This window comes from Mytilus californianus, unplaced genomic scaffold, assembly GCF_021869535.1.
Source record: "Mytilus californianus isolate M0D057914Y unplaced genomic scaffold, xbMytCali1.0.p SCAF_11, whole genome shotgun sequence".
In the NCBI taxonomy this organism is placed as follows: Eukaryota; Metazoa; Mollusca; class Bivalvia; order Mytilida; family Mytilidae; genus Mytilus; species Mytilus californianus.
The window spans coordinates 24071777-24099125 of record NW_026262593.1 but is presented as its reverse complement, the minus strand read 5'-3'; the positions used below and the strand labels follow the sequence as shown (position 1 = coordinate 24099125).

Sequence of the window (27349 nt, the reverse complement as noted above, 5' to 3'; positions counted from 1 at the left end):
ACCATTGTATGTTCACAGAACCGATATACCGTGAAAGTTATAATTATTACCTGGCTTTTCATGAGCAGTAATGAGACTAATATTAGTCACGTGACATGATTGTTGAGGAAGATCTGAAGTACAATTACAGCATAATATTGGTGGATTCATTTCAAAACTATGGATGGAAAAACGATTAAACTGAATGTGAGTGGCACATGCTTTGAAATATCTCAAACTTCGATGGCAAAACTATTAGAGACAAAATCTGAAGCAACAGAGACACTTCTAAAATTGCAGAAGGACTTTACTACAGAAGTTTTTTTTGAACGCCATCCTGGTATATTTCCATCTATTCTCGGTTATCTACAAGATCGAGATATGCATTTTCCAAACAGTGTTTGCGTAGGTGAATTTCTTGAAGAATTGAAATTTTGGGGTATAGATACAAAAAATATTTCTAAATGTTGTTTGAGCAAGATCGTAACATTTACTGATGAGCAGAAAACTCTACAAATAATGGAAAAAGATCAAAAGGATAAAGATGACAAAAGGAATGAGCTTCTGAAAAAGGTAGAGGGAAAGCAATCGTGGAAACGAATTCAAGCAAGAGGATGGCTGGTACTGGAAGAACCCAGTACATCTGTTCTTGCAAAGGTAAATCATTCATCTTTTATAAAATGATTAAAATTTAAAAAAGAATAAAATTGAGAATGGAAATGGGGAATGTGTCTAAGAGACAACAATCCGACCAAAGAGCAGAAAACAGCCCAAAGGTCACCAATGGGTCTTCAACACAGCGAGAAAATCACGCATCCGGAGGCGGGCTTCCCTAAACAAAAATGTGTGTCAATAAGTATCAATTTTCAATCTATCGGAAAACACACGCACACACAGAAAAAGAACAGAAGAATTCAAACTAAAAAAAAACCCCATTTATTCCTAAATAAATAAATTAATTGATAAATGAAATAAATAATGAAAACAACACTTTAAAACTTCATGTATCCGAATTTTCTGGATTTACCTCCTTTAGGATAATTTTTGCAGTTTTTGTCCAATTTTTAAGACTTTTTTAAAATAAGCATACAGACAGATTTTCACTTATCTACATTTTAATATTTCAGTTATAAAAGCAATAACACAAACACTGGATTTGACACTCCTGAATAAAAATATAACTTATTCATAAACAAGAAAAACCTTTACACATCTTGATTTTTTCATTAAAAAGGATTGAAATGAGCGTTTTGTCGTAAAATAAAAGCGTCATTTCATCCCCTTTATACCCTTAAGCTTACTTTCTGAAATTAAATGTAGTTCTTTCTTTGCTCAAAATGTTGAACCTGTTTTGAGAATTTCTTAAAATTATAAAATAACTGTTTCGAACGTAAAATCTATTTATGGTCCAAATACCTACACGGTTAACATATATCAGTGTGGATTCCATTTAAAGAGACGTGATTTTGTTTAGATATGCGTTTATCTCTTAAAGTAAATTTTAGGAAACTTTATTTGGCGGACGTTGCAACCAGTAGAAATCAATGTGTCAATACTCAACCTGTCAACATAGCCACAGCATATTGAACCTCAGTTTATAGGGAAAATGCTGATAAGTGCAACTTAATGTTCTACTTAATTGAAAGATGGGTTACGACGGAAGTATTTACGGGAAACCTGGGATAGTCAAGAAAAAAAAAAACGGTTCGGAGAAATGAGATAGAATCTGGATGTTGTTGTTGTTTTTTATTGATAGGAAGCTGTCGGTTTACAATAGATTTCGCTGTTCCTTTGCTTTTTGTGTTTTTTGCAAATATTGATTTCGTGTCATAGATGGATACTCCATATACTTTCCTTTCTATAATAATGCTTATCAAGGCGCGAAGTTAAAAGTCATGATTTTTTAAAAGAAGCCACAAAGGCTCATGACCGGTTACAGTTTTGATCTTGAATCTGGTTCGATTTTTAGACACTAGGCCCAGAAGAATCATGTTAGCTATTGCTATACTTTTCTCCTGTTGAAAATAGTAAGCTTTGTCTTCAGACAATACAAGATAATTTCAATAACCAAAGTAAACATTTGACATGTATTACAAAGCTGCATCGTATAAATATTAACCTTAGATAAAATAGTACTATAAGAATGATACGGTCGAAGTTGAATGCTTTAAAAGAAAATAATTATGTTCTTAAAAAAATCTTAAAAAATCTTTTATTCAGACCCACACGCAACATTATATTGTTGCGATTTCAAGCGGTTATTCTCATTGATAGGGCATAAAGCAATCATGTGCTTACTGTTGATTAATTTGATATATATTGGGAAACCTGTGATTAATATAATTATTTTATTTCAAATTCACATTTGTAACCTGAAGTAGAGACGTATATAATTATACATGTATATATGTCTCTGTCTGAATTTACCGGTTTAGTGGCATAAACTAATCAATATTCAAGAATACAATGCAAACAGAATGAAATATACAAACTTTATAATAGCATATGAGTACTATGCAAATAAAATGAAATATTCAAACTTTATCATAAGAATGTTAATTACAAAAGCAAACATACTAGGTGTGTTATAGCTACCGAGTCGACTTTCCGCAGTGCTGAGGATTTTTTAATATATGGAGCAACAGACTAATAAGTTCAGGCATAGATGATATGTTGGTTAGTTTACCTCTTTTAATCTTTATTATTTAGTTCTGGAATCTAACTTATAAACATTTTTTGTAAAAAATAAGTTTCCAACGTTAATCTGTTCTTTATTGTATTTCTTTACTCGAGATACAGTTAAAATTATGAAATTGGACTATTAGAATGGATAACTAGCACCGTTAACTTAGTTTATGGGTATAGTGGTAGAATCTGATTTTCTAATGACATTGCGAATAACTTAGAGAATACATGTATATTTGATCAACGTGTGATTTGATCTCTAAAGTTTAATCGAGGTATACAAATATGGTCATTACTGGACCTTCACCGTTCCTGCAGTAAAATCAGTTGCTGTATCCGTTTGGCTGTTCGGGATGTATAAATACGCAGCCACGTCTTGTCGAAACACGTAAAATTCGAAACCTCCTGGAGAGAGAGAGAGAGAGAGAGAGAGAGAGAGAGAGAGGCTCAAAGGTGACCTGTTGCTAGGCAAACTTTCTGTCCCTATCCAACATACCCAAATTATCCATTGACAGTCTAAATTTTCCGTTCTTTATTCCCTTACCTTTAAGAATCTACATATTGTATTTATTGTAAATTTGTTTTCATCCTGAAATATTTGCAATTGGACATACAAGCAATCAATCAGCTAGTGCTTTCTTGCTCATGATTGAAGGCCGCACAGTAACATAGAGTTGCTTACATATGTCATATGGTCGATGATAGATATTTGTCTCATTGGCAATCATACCAAATCTTAATATTTTTCTATATGGTCAATGTTTCTTGAATTTGTTTCACTTATGCGGTTAAAAATCCCCCCCCCCCCCCCCCCCCCCCCAAAAAAAAAAAAAAAATAACCAAAAACAAAACCTCGTGGCATTTGAATATCAAAGACCGATCCTTACTGATATGCTTTAAAGATTTTTCTATAAAATTTATTCATCGCCGTCGAAGACAATTCTGAAATAAAGTTGCAAATTTTACATTGTTTTGTAGGAATTAAAGTAAACAAAATGAAATAATTATCTGAAAGACAATACATAGCTTACTATCGTTAGAATATATTTTTAATGATATCAGTTAGAAGCGACTGGAACCAAAACTTTAAAAGTATAGTTTTATATTTATTTACAATTGAGATCCTGAGTTTAGGTAGAACAAAATGGTTTTAGTGATATGGATCTAATCGAATTAATTATTAAAGATAAAGTATTGTATTTATTCTCTGAATGAGATAGACTAATCACTTACCATACATTATTCCCCCGTCTTATAATGAAGTTCGATTTCATTTTTAATGCTAAATAAAAAAAATATTTTAAAAACAAAACTGCTGCTTTATAATTGATAATACCTTTAGTTCAGAATTGCAATCAGGAAACAAACTATATTTTTTCTAGGATTTTGATTGCTCGGCCTTCTTCTCGCGTATGTAAAACTTGAATCGAAGACAAAATTACAAATTGATTGATCGTTGCTTGCTTTACGTCCATTGACAAACATAACATGCACATTAACCATTAATACAATAGGTAGGTATGCAAGGTAGGTCGTCAGGATGAGGGCGAAAACTTTGGACGGTCATTGCATGGAAAATGCGGGTATGTTGGAGAAGAACAGAAATTTTGCCTGGCAGGTTAAGAACCCTCAGATAGACGTCGCAAGGGTTCATTTATGTTCTCTGAGCACCTCGTCACGCACACTGCACGGGACATCGGATTAAAATCGTCCACATTCCGACCGGAAGCTGTTGTTTGTTTATACTTCTCATAGAGCCAAACGGACTCTGCATTAGCAGAGTTTTACTTTGGACGAGAGAAGTCGAGGAATTACCATATTTCTAAACCAAAGTCAACCCTTGGGTTAAAAAACATAGAATTTTATGTTTAAAAAAATAGAATTTTATGTTGGACTTGAAAAATAATCCAGGAGTTAGATGTTAGAAGTGAGAAATGTCAAGTTGGAAGTGAGAAATGTCAACTTAAAAGTGAAAAATGTCAAATTGAAAATAAGAAATTTGGAAGAACGTCTCTATCAGTCTTTTGTAGCTTTGTAGCAATTGAGTTAGATTAAGTGTTTTACCGGTAATAAGATCCTAGAATCGTTTCGGCATATGAAATTTGCCAGCTTTAACTGAATCTATACCATGTCAGACTCCAGGGGGTCGTATTCAGTGGTTGAGTAGGAATTTTTTAACGACTACTCTTTAGCTTCGGACTTCTTTTTCTTTTTTTGATATGAAATATTATCTTTTAACATTTTAATAGCAGTTTGATTTTCAACATGATGCAAATGGTAAATGCTGTGTTTGTTTGGTTTTTATATTGGTTGTTTGGTTTTTGATTACTGTTTCGAAATTACACATAGAAAGATGTTTTACCCAAAGATACTAATAAAAATGAAAGTGAACATAAATGCATTAACATACAAAAAGGAATGGAAGTTAACAGTTTAGTCTCCAAGAAAAGAAAATAGCTTTAGAATGGCATAATTTTATGAAAATCATCATTTGATTTTATTTAGTGAAGATCTAAGTTTAATTATGCTTTTATTTATTTTTAATGTATCAATAATTGTTACAGATAATTGGCTACTAAAAGGATAAAATTAACTTTTATATATGTTTTCACTGTCCTTGTCAATCGTGTTAATGAATCGTTATTATTCAGATTGTTTTAAACACACATAAGTTACATCACATATCTTTAAAATAGAGGCGAAAGATAACAAAGGGACATTAAAACTTGTAAGTCGAAAATAAACTGAAAAAGCCATGGCTAAAAAAGAAAAAAATCAATAGACAAACAATAGTACACAAAACACAACATAGAAAACCAAAGATCCTGCTCCACATGTGGCACCCGTTGTGTTGCTCATGTTAGTACAAACCCGGTAATAGACGAATTCGGGGAATAAGATATTTTACAGTTTCAAAAGAGTCTGATTATTAGACCAGACATTTCATTCAATAATTACTATTATACTAGATGTATTATTTTATAAAGGAAGTTTTACTGTTTGATCACTGTTTCAACATTCTACAATGTATGACAGGTATTATTGATAAAATATCATTGAAAGACAACCTAGAAAAAAACTTCACAATTATTCAAAAACACGTGTACGGCTGTTTAAAAACATCGTTTTGTAATGGTATAAAAATTTTTAAAAAGGAAAGACAGTGTATGTTCCAGTCAAACATCGGCATAATCACTCCTTTTACAATTAATTTTGCGAAATCTGTATTTTTCGAAAATATCATACAAGAAAGTTTAAGTGATATTACAGTCAATTTTATGCCGTTTTCAGCTACATTTTGTTAAAGTACGTCACAGAAAATAACGAAAACCGAAATTGTTTACCAATGGTGCAATTTTACTCTAACAAAGGGGTTGATTATGCATGTCTTTTTCAGCTACATTTTGTTAAAGTACGTCATAGAAAATAAAGAAAATAGAAAATTTTACTCCAACGAACGGGTTGACTATGTGGTTATACTTAATATAACAGAGAGGCGAAAGATACCAAACGGATATTCAAACTGATAAGTCGAAAACAAACTGACAATGCCATGGCAAAGAAAACGAAAAACAACCAAAACACAAACAATAGTACACAAAACACAACAAAGAAGGTCAAAGACTGAGAAAATGCAAAATTTGGGTTGATCAGAATAGAAACTACAACAGATGTGTTGGAACGACACGATTGGCCCCGCTCGCAAAAAAAAAAGATGTTGAAGTCATTTTTAGGTGTGGAAATTTGATAATGAAAGGTTGATAATTTTCACAAAAATCAACATGGTTGGAAAAAATGCAAATTCAATGTAAATTAACCTAAAATAGTCCAAAGCCCGTAATTTCGGCAAAAATCAGCGGAGCGGAACCAAACGTTAATAAAAAAACAGCTCAATATGTGAAGGCGTTTAGAAAAAAAGTCCGTATAATTGTTTGTTGTGGAATGACAGACAAGGGTAAAACTATATGGCCCGACCATGCACTCAGTGGCGGGGCCATAAAAATAATAATATAATCCATTCTGTACATTTTCCTTGCCCAGCTAAATTTCTGACAGCGTTGAAAATTGTATTTCGTGTTTTATTGTATCTTTTTTTATCGCAGTGGTCTGTAATAAAGAAACTTAAGGCATAGGTGGCCAAACAAGGTTTGCCTCCGTTTTTAGTTCAAAATTGTAAAAGAAGTTTTAATTTACTAAATATTAGCCTAATCAGTTCCATATTAATTAAACATGTAGCTGGTAAAACATATATCATATACACAGGAAATGTTCATCCTAAAATTTGTTTTGCCCATCGTTTTGACATTATGTTCTTCCACCAAGGTGGTTTGCGGTTGATAAAGAATCATTTGGACATTTTTTTTTCAAAATCAAATAAACAAATGTTTAAAGTTATCTTTTGAAAACAGACAAATAATACTGAAGACTTAAAATAGAATTACTTTTTTTTTGTAGCGGACGCACTAATTGGTTGCGTTTATAATATTTGGTCTTATTTTTTTTTATTATTATATGATGATATACCCGGACGAACCTTGCTGGATAATATCGTTCTGACAGAACAGTGAAAACATAAAGATAAATGAATTCTCTCGTATTGATCTTCATTCTCTTCAAAAATAATTAATACATTAAAAATAAATGAAAGTACAATATAATTTATTTCCAATTAATTTTAAAAGTGCGCTAGTATCAAAATAAAATTCAATGTCATAATTAGTTTCTTTAATTAGTAAGAAATAGTCCAATGATACATATATTTTCACTTTCATTCCTCCTAAAATCGTTGTTCAAATCAATTTAATAGTTTTGCTATTTTTTCCTTTTTAATTGTAAAATCTGGAGCCAGTATTATATCATTCTATTTTTATATAATTAGAAACCTACGAGAATAAAATGAATTGGCACCATTGCCTATTGCAGCCGCATGCAATTCAATATGAACATAATCGTTAAATCTACTTAAAAAGCAACACCAAACTATACTAAAACAGATCTTTCAGAAGGTTAACAAATATTACCCCATTGTCACATTTGTCGACTGCTCACAGTAAAAGTCCAGTATAAAATCATGAGTTGTGGAAATAGGAACATTTTAAATCACACAAAACAGCCAGCATTCATTATAGTGTTTGACAAAAATTGCTTACAACAGTTGATATTTTGTTATAAATTAGGCCGTTAATTTCATTTGTTTAAATTCTCACATTTTGTCATGTCGGGGCCTTTTGTGGCTGCCTATACAGTGTGGGTTTTGCTCATTGTTAAGTTCGTACGGTAAATTACAGTTGCTTACATCTCTCGTGTAATGTTGTCAAATTTGTAATCATAGTACGTCTCATTTTTTCTGTAATAATGCAATTTATGTGCCCGTGATTTCCACCTCTTCGAACAAAAACAAAAGTAAGCTAACAGTCAAAGCTCTTCAAAGTGTATATCCATTTAATTAAAACCGAAAAACAAATTCAAACTTTCAAAGAACTACAGTTAAGAACGTACAATGTGACGGTCATGACGAAATTCCTATTGTGCTTTTCAACAATACGTTCCTAATGTAATTACACAAATAGGAATAATAGGTGTTCAGTATATAGTCGGCTAAACCATTTGCGTTTATATTTATTGAATCAATGTTCTATCAAGAAAGAATAACTTACTTGTATCAGTCCTTTCGGAATTTTAGGTCCGCAATGCTCTTCAGCTTCAAACTTTATTTGGCCTTTTTAACCTTTTTTGAATCTAGCGTTACTGATGAGTCTTTTGCAGACGAAGCACGCGTCTGGCGTACAACATTTTAATCCTGGTATCTATGATGAGTTTATTCGTAATGTAGAGCGATGTTCTTTTTGAGTTTTCAGAGAACGTTTAAGCCCTGTAAAATAGACCCTTACATTCTAGAATTAATCATTCATGTTTTATTTCACGTTTTAAATCTTGTATCTTAAAGTAAAAATAACGGTTTTAGAGGTCAAATCTATCGGTCGTTCTCAATATTTCCTGAAACGTTCCTTTGAAATGTCAAACGATATGGTTAGGAAAATTTATGTAACACCATTGCTGGGTCTATCTGTTGATCAAGTTTTCAGGCAAGAATTCTTTGTTGTTAAGTTTGCTGTGTTTTTATGGTTAAAGACATAATCTTTAAATTATCTCGATTTTTGTTAGATTCTGATTAAATACATATATATTTTACATGTTTCTTTTGTTCACTTTTTGTGACTTGATAAACAACCCTTTGTAGATTCTTCTTCAGTCTATCGCAGAAATATCGTTTTGACAAGAGGGCATATAATAGTTGTTAACTTCTATTTATATGGCCTCTATCCGAGAGTTGTTTCATTGGCAATCATACTGCATCTTCTTATTTTCATATATGTACAAACTAACGCATAGTACTACTGTGTAAATTCCTGTTGTTCACTAGGTTCAATGCATAAACATTTAGACCCTCGAGAAAAAGCTTATACCGACTTAAGTATTGTTCAATATAAGCTTTGAAAGAAGACAATAAAATTTGTAGATGATCAATCAAATATGCCTCTATTTCCGCTCATAGATACGTGCAATTATTATGATAAAAAATCTATTTTTTTGAATTTGAACTTATTAACAATTACAATCTTAATGGAACCACATGGCGTTTAAACATGTCGATGGTTATCTCCAGGTGAAACGAAATAAAAAGAGAAAATTAAATATTGATGGTACTGTCAAGTATAAAGGTTCATCTCCAGTTAGTTTGCTCCCACTGTCAGAAGATTGCAGAGGATTGAAAACTAAATTCTTTATTTACGAAATTTTAATATTTTGATTATGGAAGAAAAGCGAATAGAAATCGATGTAAATGGTATAAAGTTTAAAATTTTACAAGATATTGTAGATAAAATTACTCTTTCTGATTGTGAGGCGTCAAAAATATTTTTAGATAAAAAATCAACAGAAGATAATGTTGTCTATTTCGAGAGAAATGCAGGACTATTTGGATCAATTCTTTGTTACTATCAAGGTAGAACCCTCCACGTGCCATCTGGAGTCTGTCTCGGGGAGTTCAAAGATGAGCTAAAATTTTGGGGTATTGACCCTAAGCATTTATCGAAATGCTGTATGGGTCAATTTATTACCTTCTGTGACGATCAAGACGTACTGCAAATTCTAGAAAACGACCAAATCAAGAAAGAAAATAATAGGACAAAACTTAAATCACGAAAACAAAGTGAAGGCATGTGGAAATATATTCAGGCCAAAGGATGGCTAATACTTGAGGAACCTAGTACTTCTATTTCTGCCAAGGTTTGTTCATAAGTAATGTTCTTCACGATAACTCTGATCAGTGCAGGTAAGATTATTTTTTTGTTCTTGAACACAGAGATGGTATACCGATGTTTAGGTCAATTCTTCGTATACTTTGATATTTCTTTCTTGAAAACACAGGTAGTATACTATTACTCAGGTAAATTCATCATTTACTAGAATTAATGCATCAAACCAGGAATATGGCAGTTGTTTTTCACTTGTTCCGTTGATTGATAGCGTTTGATTTTGTCAGTTTTTATGGACTTCCCCCTTTTTGAATTTTCCTTGGAGTTCACTTGGAGTCATGCTGTATTTTTTTACTTTAATTGTTCGTTCTTCGATACAAATGTAGTATACCGATGTTCAGGTAAATTCCTGATTTACATTAATTTTTCTTTCTTGAATACAAACTTTAAGTTAGTATTCCATGTTCAGATAAAATCTTCGTTTGCATTCGTTTTTTTGTTGTTGAATACCTTTTCCTTCATAGAGGGTTGCAGCTTACAAGGAAGCTATTAAAACAAGAGTTCCAAGTGGTGAAGTTGAAATCATTCCTTTCAAAATATTAAGGACGCCATCACTAGTTGGTTGACCGTTATTGAATATCTGTTTCACAGATGACGACAGATATGTTTCACTTGTCGTAACCACAATCCCGTCGTCTTTTCTCGAATGTGACCACCGAATTAGACTTATTACCGTGATACATGTGGAGAAGGATCTGCTTACCCTTCCAAATCTCATGAGATCACCCTTGGGTTTTGGTGAGGTTCAGTTATGTTTTGTATATTGTTGTTTGTCTTTTGATCGTTTTTCGTGTTTTGCCATGAAATTGTCAGCTTGTTTTTGGCTTATGATATAAAAATAACAAGATGTGGTGTGATTGCAAATGAGACAAATCTCCACAAGAGACCAATTGACATAGAAGTTAACAACTATAGGTCATCGCTCGGCATTCAACAATGAGCAAAACCAATACCGCATAGTTAGCTATAAAAGGCCCCGAAATGACAAATGTAAAAAAATTCAAACAAGAAAACTAACGGCCTGATTTATGTACAAATCAATGCACGAAAAACAAATATGATATACAGCAACAAACGTCAAACACTGAATTACAGGCTCCTGATTTGGGACAGGAAAACGCAAAATGTGGTGGGGTTATACTAGTTAGCTGGCGCCAAACCCTCCGGCTAATACCGAACAGGTGTGTAACAGTGCAACATAATAACGAACTAAAGAAATCAGTTGAAAAGAGTTTGAATATCACTTTGGTATCTTGCCCCTCTCTTGTATACGTTTGTTAAGATTAATTCTTGCGTTAATATTTTTTTCCTTTGCTGAATACAAAGGTACTAAGGCGATGTTCAGGTAAATTAATTGTTTACGTTCATTTTTCTTTGTTGAAAACAAATGTAGTATACCGATGTAGGAGGACTTTTTTTCCGGACGAAATCGAAATATCCATTTTTATTTTTTGCTAGTTCAGCTTATTTAGTATGTGCCTGTCTTGGGCAGAGTTGTTTATTTTCAGTTATTACTAGGCCTGAATATTCATTTACATCCTCCGAATATCAAATGGGAATCCCATAAAAAGAGCTTGTAAATAGATTTAAATATCTATAAGTACTGTAGTCTATACAGTGAATGCGACTCATTGTGAACACTTTTGCTAAAAGTCGTGGCTATAAGGAAAGTATCTAGTAAATACAAATGTAAATTACAGTATCCTGCTCGTAAAACAGGATCAATGTATACAAATATAGTTCAACTTACGGTCTTCAATGATGAACAAAACCCATACCGTATATAGTGAGCCCGGCATGACAAAATGTGACAGGATTCAAAAGAGAAAACCTGATTAATGATCAAAATAATAAATGAAAAACAAACATGGTAGACAGCTACCAAGGACAACCACTGAAATACAGGCTTTTGGACAGACACAACCCTAAACTATGTATTATATTTTGGCATTACAGAAGGTCATGCTTTTCTCAGACTGTTTATGCATGGCGTCTTTATACTTAATCCGTTTGATTTGTATTGATTGATATTTGAGTCTGGGAAAACATTATTTGTGTATTTTTAGATTTTGTCCAGTTGATATTTAGATGTCTTCTTATTGGAGGACCTTTTCAAATATGTTATGAAACTTTGAAAATAAATTGAATACTTAATGTTCAACAACTGTAATTAATGTATCTTAGTGTTACGAAATTGACGATAAAACTCGTTGAATCCCAAGTTTACACTCCTTGGAGATCAAATATCACGTGGATGATCATAAGAGAGATTAAAAAAACGAATCAGTAAGCGGATAATGTCATGGCTAAGCTCAAATTCTTCATATTTTACATTCCATAAGAAGGTTTCACTACAAATTCCAAATATTATTCATCCGATATAGTTGAATAAAATATTTAAAATCTATATTCAATGGACTTAAGAAGAATAAAGGAAATATTAAAAATTTCAAATCAAGCGAGAAAGAGATAAGAAAGAAGTTACTTCTCAAGACAAATAGATGAAGCAAAATGAGAGAGATTTCTTTATTAAAAGTATTCGGTATACTTTACATATTAGTTCTCGCTCTTTATCTGCCTATCCTGTATTATTATTTTTAGGTCTTCTGAAAACAATTTTACAAGCAAGCCAAAGAAAAAAAGCAAAAACAAAAAACAAACATAAAAACACATTGTTCTTCTTCTTAAGGGGATACATGGCTTTTTCAAAAAACAAATACTCACATATTTGCACCTTCATAAGACCCACGCACTCTATCTAAACTGCGACATTGATTAGAACAATTACAAGTATTACAAAACCAAATTGTTTGTATATATTCAAAAGTACATCGATGAAGGCGGGTCCAATTTTATATTTAACGCCAAACAAACCAACTTTATAAACTGTAAATATTTAATGTTTTTAAAATTACAATGAAGCTGTTATTGAAATAAGATTTTATCACATCATGTTTTACTAAATCCTGATTTGCATGTATAAAATATGAAAACAACACGTTATAATTCCATGCGTCAGAAGCTCTCTTTATATTTTTCAAAGTACACGGAAGTGATTATTTTATCTAATTTTAAATTCAAAGCTTTAAACATTTTTTTTAAATATTATATCATTTTTTTATTATTAATTTGAAATAGACCATGATCTTTTGCAACACTGGCATAGCATTGCCGACTAAAACAAAAAAAAACAACATTGACCTGAAAAAAACCAGAATTAAAACAAATCACTTGTCTTGAAATTTCCCATAGTTCTTTGCACTTTGTTTTTAATAAAAACACGTGATTGCCAGTACAAAAAAAACATCCGACTAACACTGAAAAACAAACACAAAGTTTTCAAAATTTGAAATTTAAAAAAACCTTCAAGTTGCTATATTATCAAAATTGATAACCTCCAATTTATCATTTATATATAAGACTTCAGATAAATTGTATTATTCAGAAAAGGAGAAGTATAAGGACACAATGTGACCCTTGGATTTAGTTCTTCAGATGTTCACAGGATTTTAGTCGGTCACGTGACGACATGTTTATGACATCACAGTGACACTAAAAACTACAATTGACATGTCTGCAATAACGTTATAATACTATACGACTTCTTTTTTATTCATGAAATAAACATAATTATGAAAGGATTGGAGAATTCCCTATCATTTCAAATAGAGGGAACACATCATTGCTTTTATCTTACTTTCTCCCATCCCAGCAGTGGTGGTAGGTACAAAGGTACTCTATCGTAGAAGAGTTGGAATATTCAATTTTCTGTGATAGCGATAAAATCTGATTCTTCTTCCAAGTACGAAAGTTGGCTCCTAGAAATGAGTGTAAAGCATCTCGAAACCTATGTGTTATGTACATTGAAAATATTGTTGAATAAACAACTAAGAATTACAAGTTAAAAGAGAAAAAAGTAAAATTTGTTTAGCAAAGTGAGTAGTTACATGGCAGTGTAGCATTGAAGAGACAGTGGGGATGGTAGATTTTAAATGCTAGAATGTAGATCTCCTATACGTCTTTTTAATGGTTTTAAGGTTGATGACATACCTTTAGATTCAGGAAGGACATTCCAATCTTTAATATATTTATAGACATGTTTGTTCGTGAAGATACTGACATCTGGAGTCGGTTTCACAAAAAAAACTTACAACTAAGATTGATCGTAAATCATGAACAATTCAGTATATTTACGATCAATCTGAGTCGGAAGCTTTTTTGTGAAACCCACTCCTGAATTTTAGATATACTCTATCGTAACCGATATTCAAATCCTAAACTACTGCACGTTAAAACAACAGATAAGGCTAGAAATAAAAGCTCATGATATGTAATAACTTGGAGTGATACCAGTGATTTATGCAATGTATTTTGAACAGCAAGCAACGCCGGTATAAATGTTATAAATAACACAACCGATCATATTTTGTAAATGTTAAAAACAAAATTCACAAAATTACAGACATGCTTACTTTTAAATTATTCAATTTCAGGTCTATTTCTTCACTAGTGCAATGTTTGTGCTAGCGTCTATATTTGGACTAGTCTGTGAGACACATCCATCTTTCAGAAGAAATCTTATCCAATCGGAATGGAAGGAGTATTTTGGAGATGATTTCGAGGCATATAAAGGTCACTTCGATGGATCAAATACCGCAAATACAACAATCCCACCACTCCCGGAAATGGTCAGCACAAAGTTGGATTTCCTATATTATATAGAATTCATAACGGTGGCATACTTTACTTTAGAAATCATCACTCGATTTATATTTTTTCCTTACAGGTACACAATTTTTTTCTGTGACTTTCTGAACCTCGTCGACATATTCTCTCTTATGGTAATGTTTTCAATCTATTTTGCAAATCTCGCCAATCCAAAAGACAAATACGAAAAGTCTATTTTTGACATTATTCATTGTCTGCAAATAGTTCGAATATTTAGACTATTCCGATTGGTTAAAAACTTTACAGGATTTCGCGTGCTCATGTATGCAGTCCGAGCTAGTGGCTTTGAAGTCTTACTGATGTCAATGTTTCTTGTTGTTGCCATGTTGATGTTTGGGGCATTTGCATTTTTCTCTGGAGATACGGCGTTCCCTAGTATACCAGATTCATTTTGGTGGGCAGTTGTTACTATGACGACCGTTGGGTATGGCGATATGGTACCTACTATTGGATTATCAAAGTTTATTGGTGGCCTGTGTGCTATAACTGGTGTTTGTCTGTTGGCTGTCATCATACCAATATTTGTAAACAACTTTGTTATGTTTTACAACTATTCAAAAGTGTGGCGAACCGCTTCGGAAAATGATTACGCAAATGTATCCAAGCCACATCAAAACTCGTGTCACAAGGCAGTTCCACATTCCAAAGTAACACCACAACCTATTTGACATATGAACAAAGATGATACGATGCGCGTTCATCAAGAACCTATTTAACATTATTTCAAACTTGTATCTGTCTACAATTGTATTTTAGGGACTTTATTTCTCTCAAATTTAATTTGTTTGCAAGTTAATACTTTATTTGCGTAGCTTAACCACCGATGAAGATACTTATTGTTGCATAAATTAGGGGGGGGGGGGGGGGTAGAAAGCAACAAAGGTAGATATTTACTACTTTACGCGAATGTTTTCATTTTTTACTTTAATAACTCTGATGTAAAGGAACCCTTACGGAACATTATTTAAAAATATATGTGGGGTATACGTTAATGACACAATCAAAGGACACAATATACTCTCAGAAATATAATAACAACTGATTGTTAATGAATTTTTAAGCACAATTCGAGAATATGGCAATATTTCATTTTATTCACATAGTTATTCACATGCTTATAATTAAGAATCTTTAATTTGTTAAAAGTAAAAAAAAAAAAGGTCAACACTTTAAAATACTACATCAAAGGGAAAAAAATACCTCCATAATAACAAATTTGACTCATAGTTAAATCATACTTTTTCTGTAAAAATCACACTGTATATTAATTGAGAATTTATCAAAATGTAAAATGAATTTACAATTTACAAAAATATCTAGACCGCAGTGTTGACCACTGAACGAGTTTAATCGTTTTGTAATTAGTTAAAAGAAGTCTAGATCCAGTGGCAAAAATCAAAGTCAAATTTGTGATGTTTTTAACATCTTTCTGAAAAACCTCATTAGGATGACTTAAAACTATTTATAATATCTGAAGGTGTAAACGTATAGGGATCTCATTACGAAAAATGACTCGAAGAACTTTCATCCTTAGTTTCTAAAAAAAAATAAAACTGGATCTATTTAAGATAAGAATATTTATAAAAATGTATGCGATCAATTCAAACATTAGTCACTACTAGCAAAGGTTTTAAACCCAATGATAATAAAGCAGTTTTGAACTTACCGACAAATTGTAACAGTATTTTTTAGATTCATGAGAATACCAAGCATCTGTGTGAATTAATGTAGCGGTATAGTTTTTAAGACATATAACAAAGAATTTCACGTAAACTGGTGTTGGATCACAGTCTAGGGGCATCTTGAACGTGCGGTGAGGATATTAGGCTTTGTTCCGTGTTGAGGTACCAAGTTGAAATTGAAGACAGTGATAAGTGCGTTGTCCCTTGGCTTAAGATTTTGTAAAGTGCATGCATAGATTTCGCGTTGTGAATAAAAGCACAAAATCCATGTTTATTCTTTGAATTTGCTTTGTTCGAAGTTCTTTTTCTTGATAAGTGACAAAAGTTTCAAAATTGCGAAAAGCTTATGTTATCTTCCTGATATTTAATGTTACATTTGGTGTACTTTAGGGTGTAGTAAGTGCTCAAAACGTGATAGTGGCCGAGTTCTAATATTGTGTGATGAGTTTCTTTGACAGAAAATGTGCATTTGGTGCATATTTGCCTTAGTATCGTTTTATAATGTATCACAATGCCAGTTGACAACTTTTAAGCATGTTAAGGTTTTATTATTCTATTCAATGCACATGTATTACTTAGCTGTTTTCAAGATAACAAATTATTTTTACAAGGTTATTTATCAAAGCGGGACTGAAGTTATAAGAAATACAATGTTAGTGTCACCTGGGAATACCTCTTATCAATCATGTTAAGATGATGAGCAGTATAGCAACTGTATTACATTCGTGATTAAATTAAAGAACAATATTATTAAAAAGTACGATAACTTTTACCATAGAAGGCAGATTACGTGCATCCTTTGTATATAGAAAAAAAAAAGAAAAACAACACGTTATATTTTAATGCGTCCGAAGCGCTTTTCTGGATTTACCTTCAAAGCCAAATATTTGAAAGCAAAGGATTTCTAAGAACTAAAACAGTTGAAGAGCTAAAAGACATAAAAAAACTGACAAATCCATCTCAAGTCAACTTTGCCTGAGGGAGTTGAAACCTCAATTTCTTTATAATTTCAAAATTTATAAACGGACAACTTTAGAAATGTTTATTATAAATCATGTCAGTACCGAAGTACTGACTATTGATCTGATGATACCATCGGGGACTAATAGTCCAACAGCAGAGCAGGTTGTGAATCACACTGATATTATTTTTCAAAACTATTGGTTATATTATTAACATATTTAGAATTGTCAGGACATTTTTTATTACAGTATAACTTTTCAAGCCTGAAAGCTAAAGGTCTAACTTAAATACTGTTTTGTCTGTCAACAGTTGTAGAAGTTCATATTAATGCTTAATTCAACTTTTGAATCAAAGGTACGATATCTTTTATTTCTACTAAGTGTGCTTGTATATAATGTTACCTATATTCATCATTTTGACTTCCGACATACTACAAATGAAATGATTTCCACTTATTTATTTATATAGAATAAAAAGTCACGTTTGTATTCAATGGATGTAATTGCTTAATAAAGTTTTAATGGAATGGCTCTTGGTCTATGTTAAAAGTTATAGGACTCTTAATTTTCCCATTGTTTGTTTTATATGTAAAAAGCAGATTTGGTTATCTACACCTCCGAAAAGTCATCTTTGCACTTAGATTCTGATTCTGCCATCTTATGGAGAGAGAAAAGAAAACACCAACTTAATATGATTAATCGTGTCTTTACTTTAAAGAGAAAGATCATTATTATTTGTTTAAAATTTGAATTACCATTTATCATTCTAATATGACGACCTTTATTACGTAAACCAGTATTTTCGCAGTATATTTATTTTTTAGCACAACCATTTTAAAATACACAAAATTGGCTGTTCCGCGTTACGCCCACCTTATAAATACGACCAGGTGAACTGAACTTGCGACAGTAAAATCCAAGTTTTACGTAGGCCACACTTCAAATACAACACGGTTAACTCTATTCTATGCAAAATAAAACAAATCAGTATATTTCAGTTATTATTTTGATGTAAACAAAATTTCCACGAAATGATGTTATCGTCTTTGGCAACTAAACAAGGTGACGTCATATGTATGCCTCCGGCGTCAAATGTATAAACACCGGGCGTTTTCAGCCAGGCTTTTTGTTCGCCTCAGACTGTAATAAAATTAGATAAAGTACGCTCGGGATAAAATATTGGAATATAAATTCCCAACTCATGGTTAAATGAAACCAAATCTACGGCTGCCATGGATTATTTCTTAATCATAACGTTGTACAATAGTACGTATGGGAAGTTCAACGTATTGGTCACTTCATGTTTGGTTAGAACCGATAAATTTTAAATTTGTTTTACATAATTAATAGATGAAAGTTATGTGAGACAGAAGATGAAAAAACAACAACAACGAATAAAACAAATATGTGAAAGTGTAAACATACGATTTTAAGAAATAATCAAGTGTCTATACTATATGTCCAGCTCTAAATCGCCACCAAGCGACAGGTTATGAAAAAACGAAACCACCAAAGATCTGTCATCAAAACTATAATTCATAATGGTCAAAACACTAAGGATCGAACATCGATGACGGCAGACTACATTCCTGATTAGAAAAGCAAAGTAACAAATCTTAAACAACACCATTTTCATATCAGTATATGGAATACTAAAATGTACAGAAAACAAAAACAAAGCACAATTAAGCAAAGGACTAAATAATATTAGTATTGTAGGCGATGAAACCATATCTGCATTTGATCACCATTAAGCTTGCTTACACTTTAATTTGTGTAAATACACTTGAATTATGTTTTTGTTTCTAAATTTGAATATGGAAAGACAGTAATATAAGTTAGAAGATTAAAGCCAGGGTCTTTTTTTTTAAATTTCCTCTTTAAATTGTCTCTTTCATGTCAGAAATATGACATTCAATATACATAAATATATTCATATAGCTTTCATAATATATTTTCAATAAAAAATGAACAATATTTTTGTGAGAAAGAAGAAGAAAAATAAAAACCACAGAAATTTGGATTTTTGGCAACAGCAAAAATAAGTCTTAATTACAGCATGTAATACAGCTCATACTTATGGTTTTCTCTAGTTATATATGCACAAATTACTATGAATACATAAATTCAATTATAAACAAAAACAAAACAACAAACATACAAAACATAACAATAGCAAATATATAACATGTATGGGGATGTGGATAAGGTTCAAAAAGTGACACTAAATTAGGTAATACCAAGGTTTTTATAATAAAAACTATACTAGTATTAGAGGCCAAGGTTCCCAGCAGATATTGGCCACGTGAAAAGGGTTACTTTTGAAATATTTATTCTTTCCTAGCATCAGAACTTCACTATGAATATAGAATTTTGTCAAGAGTATTATTAACTTTTTTATTTCATTATTTCCTGTTTTTCCTAAATTTCCAAATAAGAGGATATCCATGTTTAATGGAATTATTATTTGTGTTTATCATGAATCCAACCACTGAGTTTCCTTCACAAATCTGATGTCTTATGGTGTGTCCAAAATATGCGTTAATATCTCCAATAGCTTCATTGCAGAAAGTACATTTCTCCATTTGTCATATTTTAATTTTGAAAACAAATCATTTGTCCCTAAGATTCTGTGTATTATTCTATATTTGAATCATTGAAGTTTTGAGCTTTTTCTGGTGTACACAAACATATTATGCACTTCATTTTTTCAATCAAAACTATTATTCAATCTTAAGGACCATTTATCTTCACAGTTGAGTCTAGTTCTTTTTTTCCTAATAAAACAATACTCATATCTTTCGAGCCTTTGTTTGATAAAAAAAAATCTTATATTATTTGAAAGAATTGGTTCTTTGAATTTTATAACGATTGTCTAAAGAGATATTTTTCTTGAGAGATTTGTTTATATAAATCAAGCGTTGATATTATCCTATTATTGGCAAGAAAGTTAGATTTAATTTTATAAATATGTTGGCATTGTTCAGAAGACATTAATTTGCCCTCATTATCTAGAGAGTCATGTATCAACCAAATCCCTATATCTACACAGTCTTTAGAGAAAACAGATGCGTTTCCTATTTAAATTTTTCACTATTTTAATATTTTTTATATCTATTACTTGGTCTTAATTATAGTAAACTTTCAATATTGATATTTTCTGTGTTTTCTACTGGATTTTTAAGTTTTGTATTGGTTTTTTTTTTATTAATCCATATTAGTTTCAGTCCTTGAATATATTTTTTCAATATCTAACATTTTCAGCCCCTCTCCCAACAATTTATGATCCAGATATAATATTTCTCTTTTAATCTTCCCAAACAAATGAATAAATGATTCTAATAAGTTTTTAAGAGTATTATAGAGTTGTGCTCGTAATGTTCAAACAGATGATTTAATTTTGAAATAAGTAGTGTCTTTATGATTGTTATTTTCGAACTGGAGTTAGTGTCTGCTTTGAGCAAGTTTTCATCATATCTTCAGTGTCCTTTATTTTTGGATACTAATCGTAAGTGTAAACCTACTGGAACCCCATACTAATCTCCAGTTTACACACATTGTGTCTTCCCTATATTTTTTACCTTTCCACACCACCTTTCTTTTGTTCAAGTTTATATGGAGTCAGACATTTCAGCATATTTATGTAGTAAGCGGAGAGATGCATCCAGAGATTTTGGTGTACCGTCAAGTATCATTGAAGAACAGATAGTGATAGTTCTATCTCAAGAAGTTTTGGACAGCTCTGTTTATTTATATACATGTAGTTATTTGTTTTATTAATTAATTTTATTTGATTAATTCATTTAATTATTCTTATCAATCCTAATAATTATGTTTATTTATTCGTTTATCTATTTATTTCTTATTTATTTTCATTTATCTGCTTTCTTTTTTCTTTTTTTTTCTTTCTTTTAAAAATTTTTGTTTATTTTATGAATTTAATGCAAGCTATATTATTTCAAACACAATATCCTGAAATTTCTATGGTCCTTTTTATGATTAATTAGTTGGTATTGTTTATTCTTAAAATTTGTTAATTTCATTAATTTTGTTTATAAGTATAATAAACTGTTGATCATTAGCCCAATTTTTTCGAAATACTAAGGACTCTCTACCCCGGAATAGACTACAGTAGCTGTAGTTGGCAAAACTTTTCGGAACTTTGTGTCTTCAATGCTCTTCAACTTCGTACTTTATTTGGCCTTTTAACCTTTTTTCGAGCGGCACTCTTGAGTCTTTTGTAACGCGCGTCTGGCGTACAAAATTTGAAGCCTGGTATCTATGACGAGTTTATCCTATTCCAATTCTAATTTCTTACAGATCTTGTATAACAGTTGGATTTCTTATCTTCTTGTTATTTGCCATTCCATTTTCCAAGTAAACGGGTTTACACTAATCATTTTAAACATAAATGCTAACTTATCGGAAATGGAGTCTAATTTCCTTTTATATTTTACTTTATTATCAATATTCGTCTAGAACAGGAAATTTTTTCAAGTAGACATCATTATTGTTACAGGGAATGAAATGGCGTATATCGGAATAAGTCTCTGCAATTACAGATTTAATTGAACAGATAAATTTGAAATATCAATATGATGAAACCTAATGCAGCAAGTATCACACATTACCGATAACCTATGGTACAATTATATCAATACTAAATATAAGCATACATAATGCAGCAATTACATGTTTCACACATTACTGATAATCTATGGTACAATTATATCAATACTAAATATAGGCATACCTAATGCAGCAATTACATGTATCACACATTACCGATAATCTATTGTACGATTATATCATACTAAATATAGGCAAACCATCTAACTATCTTGAAAATCATTGGTCTATAATATCAACGGAACCAATTTTTCTGCACCAGATGCGCATTTCGACGATAAACGTCTCTTCAGTGATGCTCGAGGTCAAAATATTTGAAAATCCAAAAGTTATTTTTAAAATAAGAGCTCATAGACCAAAACGGACAACAATCATAGCTAAAGCCGGGCACAAACAGTCCATCAGCAAAAATATCGACCCAGTAGTTGTCTATAGTTGGAACGACCTCGTTAAATGAGTGATCTTGGAAGCTAGACGGCATCTATATATTATCCTCTACATATAGTATCATTTGGCGGAACATTTGACTTTTCAGTATCTGATTGATATGGATGCCTGTATAAGATTAAGAGCCGTCATAGACCTTTAATATTACTATTTGTTTTAATATTCTGTCAATATTGTGAATTTATGAAAACTAATGGTTGCCATTTAAAATGTATATTAATTTGAGCTTTAATATATGATAATTAATTCTCATTCAATAATCATATTAGAACTACAAACAAAATTATGTTTCGGCGTGACTCTTTACTCCTAAGAGAACAACCATTTATAAAGTTGTCACTGCAATACTATCTTGTATATACTGATGTACATACGAACATGCTACACTGTTTTCATGCATTCGTTTTGTAATAGAATTGAGTAGTTTAAAACATAAAAGAATCTCCCTCTAACAGCATATACAGATACCACATGAATAAACTAACAGACTGGAAACATCGATGATTAATGAAGTTCAACCCAGTAAAATGAAATTAGCTAGAAAAGAAAATACATCTTGAAAGACTACCTGTACCAGAGAGTGTTTTAGCTGTAAAATACCTAAGACATGTAAGAGTTACCATCTGGAGTACCTATTTATATACCATCTGTTTAAAAGCAAATAAAACTATGATGTTCCTAAAAAGAAATTTAAACATCAACTGACAGCTAAAAGATAATGCATACAAGTCATTGGCAAGACCAACATTAGATTATGGAAGTGTGGTATGGAACCCTCATCAACAAAACAATAAGAAAAGATTTGAGATAGTACAAAGCAGATGTACAAGGTGTGTCATGGACAAATACCGTAGTATATCATCAGTAGATGTCATGATTCAACAATAAGAAGAAAAATAATCAACAACAAGGATGTGTATGAAGTATATAAAATCACAAATGGACTTGTTATCATAGATGTAATATCCAGACTTATTCCAACAAGCCGAACATAAATTTGTAAATAGCAGCTCGTACTGGATCCTTATACATGACAGGCATAATAAAAATGCCTTTCTACCCTTAATTTAATCTGGAATGGAAGGCCTAACCACTTACCACAATCTTGAATAATTTAAAGTTTGGTTAGACAAAATTACTGGTTTTTATGGCAAGCCGTTCTCGTCAAAACTATGTTTAAACCATTTTTTCGAAAAAATTACACACTGAGAATTTAAAAAATCACACTGAGATTTAAGAACCTTAAATAAGACACTGAGAAATTGAAATTACACACTGAGAAATCGGAATGACAGGCATAATAAAAATGCCTTTCTATCCTTAATTTAATCTGGAATGGAAGGCCTAACCACTTACCACAATCTTGAATAATTTAAAGTTTGGTTAGACAAAATTACTGGTTTTTATGGCAAGCCGTTCTCATCAAAACTATGTTTAAACCATTTTTTCGAAAAAATTACACACTGAGAATTTAAAAAATCACGCTGAGATTTTAGAACCTTAAATAACACACTGAGAAATTGAAATTACACACTGAGAAATCGAAATTACATACTGAGATTTTATAATTACACACTGAGATTTAAAAATATGAAATACACACACTGAGAATTTAAAATTACACACTGAGATTTTGAAAAGACACACTGAGATGAAATAAATTGAAAATACACACTGAGAATTGTTAATTACACAATGAGATTTTCAAAAATACACACTGAAATTAATATGCAAATTACTAATGAATATTCATGAGATGAATAATTCAACAGATTAATATCTTAGTCTCCCGAACTCTTGTCATTATAATGAAATGCGGTTCCTACAACCAACATTCGTAATAAATTTCAAGACTTAACAAATTTTTTTGCTAACTCGTATTCATAAGTTTTTTTGCCTATAATTCAGATTATTACTAACAGTATATCGGGATTTTTGCTTAAAACTGTTTAAGCATGGTCCCTTTTCAAAAGTTTTTCAACTGTTACCCTGATTTCGCAGGGTAATTTTTTATATTTTTGTTACGTTTATATGCTATAATAGGCACTTGGGGAAAAATCACTGCATTGTTTGTATTTTTGCAGATTGTTCCAATGTTTTCTTATAATTTTAATAAAGTTTTTCACCACTTGGTTATATTTTGTAATGAGAGTAAGTGGGTATTTTTCTTGTTCTATTGGTCTTTAATAACGTAGTTTTTCTATACGTTGTATTTTTAATGTTTTTTATAAAACATTTAGCGCCTAATTGAAGGACTAAAGAGTTCTGTCCCCTAGTTGTTTTAAGCTTGTAAAAGATTCAGATTAATTATGCTAATTAGATATGTGCGCATAAAAAGTGCGCACAAATCTCAGTGTGTAAATTTAAATTCTCAGTGTGTGTTTTTCAGTTTATTTCATCTCAGTGTGTCTTTTGGAAATCTCATTGTGTAATTTTCAATTCTCAGTGTGTGTTTTTCATTTTTTATAATCTCAGTGCGTTTTTATGAAATCTCAGTGTGTAAATTTTAATTCTCAGTGTGTGTTTTTAGGTTTTTTAATCTCAGTGTGTTTTGTTTTAATTCTCAGTGTGTAAATTTTTCGAAAAATGGTTTAAACATAGTTTTGACGAGAACGGCTTGCCATAGGTTTTGAAGAAAACTGTATATAGGATTTTAACTATCAAATAGTTGTATATTTCTGATTATTATTTTGTTCTTTGTGCAGAACACATGGAGGAATATTACCACAGTTTATTGTGGCCACTAAACGGGGAGAAGAAGAATATGTAAGAAGAATAAAAAGAAGACTGCCGAATCAACGGTGATATTGCTGTAAAAAATATACCATGTTACTCAATTTTCGGGACAATTGTCACTGTTTTGGCGAATGAATTATTTTACTGGAAGAACTACAGCCTAAAACTATACAGAAGTATGCTACCTCTACGGTGGCTGCTAATAATGTGTATTGTGTATGAACTTTAAATTGGGGAAGCAAGTAACTAATAATTTGCGCTCAATTGAATAACATGCCGAAACGTGGCATTGATAAGCAACGTAAACAAATATGTGAAATAAAGAACAGTTTCCGACGCTACATGTACAGTGTATGGTGTTCAAACTGTATATTCTTTACAATGAACTAACCACTTTAAAAATTTCGTACGTTCGAAGCGCTTTTACGGATAAACCGTCATTAGTAACGCTCAAATCTAAACAGTTGAAAGCCAGGGATGCGTAAATACGCGGCAACATTAGGATCTATATGATCCCCCAAAAGTCCTAAACAGAATAGCAAAATTCAGCTAAGGACAACTTTGCCTGAATGAGTTGGAACCTTTGTTTCTTTATAGTTTCAAAATATATAAAAGGAATATATTATAAATCATGTCAGTACCGAAGCACTGACTACTGAGCTGATGAAACCATCTTATCTGCGAATTAAAATCCATCAGCAGCGGTATAGATGCAGGGCTAGTAAATGAAGTAAACACATTATAGATTTCGTGCATCCGAAGCGTTTTTCTGGATTTACCTTCATCAGGAATGATCAAACCTACACTTTTGAAAACCACGGATGCATAATAAGCTGTAAAGTATGCAATCCATCATTTCTTTTGATGTTGAATTCCATTTGCAGTTTTAATTGCTATAATAATTTTTTTTAAAAGTTCAAAGTAACCATTTGTCTAAAACAACGTCTTTTTAAATTATGAAGAATGTTAATGTCAAACTGATTTTTTTCGTACTTTTTTAAAATAAAATATTAAAAGTTTTCATGATGCAAAGAGAATATGCAAAAGTCATAAACGAATTTATTCTTAGTCAAATATGACAGAAAATCCAAACTATATAGAATGAAAAATTGATGTTTGTGAATGTTTGTTCATGGTTTATTGTTAGGTATAAAGAGCCAGTCTGTAGTTGTAAGTTTCTGTCCAATCAACAACCAGTCTGTTGTTGTTCCTGGTGTTGTTTTCTGTGTTGTCAATGCCATTCCTGTCAATAAAATGATAATTGTTAAGAAATTAGTGTGAGCTTTGGCGTTTTGGAAACTAACGATCAAAATCATATGGTTCTTTCAATGTTTAACTAGGGGATTAAGATATTTTTATATTTTAGTGCTGAAGACTATGATACATACAGATTTCCTAAATTATGTTAATTTTTATATTTGACATAAAATGTTTAAGGTTTCATTATGTAAATGTGCCTTATAGCTATAAATCACAAGAGATCATGAGATACATAAAAAACAAAACGGTATGCAATTATACGTAAACCATATAAATATTATCGATATATGTGTTACATATTTTTTTCTCAAAAGTCTAGTTACATTGATTTAGACGTCCATTTCACATTTCAAAAAAAGTTATATGGCCAGCAATAACTATGTATAAAAAGAGATGAGGAGAGACAAAACCCATCTGCTAACCATTCCGAAGCACCCGAGATCACCCCAGTTTTTGGTGGGGTTCGTGTTGCTCAGTCTTTGGTTTTCTATATTGTGTTCTGTGTACTGTTGTTTGTCCTTTCATCGTTTTTTTCTTCCTTTTTTGACCATGGCATTGTGAGTTTGTTTTCGACTTATGAGTTTGAAAGTCCATTTAGTATCTTTCGTCTCTCTTTTTTGTAGACTAGGTGGAGAACGGGGAATTAGTACTGACAAGATGGCATGTTTGATAGCGGACGTTATTTTGTTTTGCAAAAGGTTACTAACGGACCTCTTAAATGTTGTTGTTAGAATTCTTTTAAAATGCAAAAAGCATAGCATTCTTACATTACGTCTCTTATGGTTTAATTTAAAATTACCATTCCGATCAGACTTGGCTGCATTTTATTCACTCCGCACAGCCAAACAAACGTACCCTGATCAGAGGATCTAAATTCAGATGGCCTTTGTTTTTTCGCTTTCCTTAAGAACAGAATTAACCA

The 27349-nt window shown here is 31.5% G+C and overlaps 1 protein-coding gene across 1 annotated transcript; it reads left to right on the top strand.

The window, feature by feature from the left end:
• Window positions 1-143: 143 nt before the first annotated feature.
• LOC127719757 (potassium voltage-gated channel protein egl-36-like) lies at window positions 144-15569 on the top strand. The gene is made up of 2 exons (XM_052226005.1): window positions 144-636; window positions 14477-15569. The coding sequence occupies exons 1-2, from the start codon at window positions 160-162 to the stop codon at window positions 15377-15379; spliced, it is 1380 nt and encodes a 459-aa protein (XP_052081965.1). The 5' UTR covers window positions 144-159; the 3' UTR covers window positions 15380-15569.
• Window positions 15570-27349: the final 11780 nt, after the last annotated feature.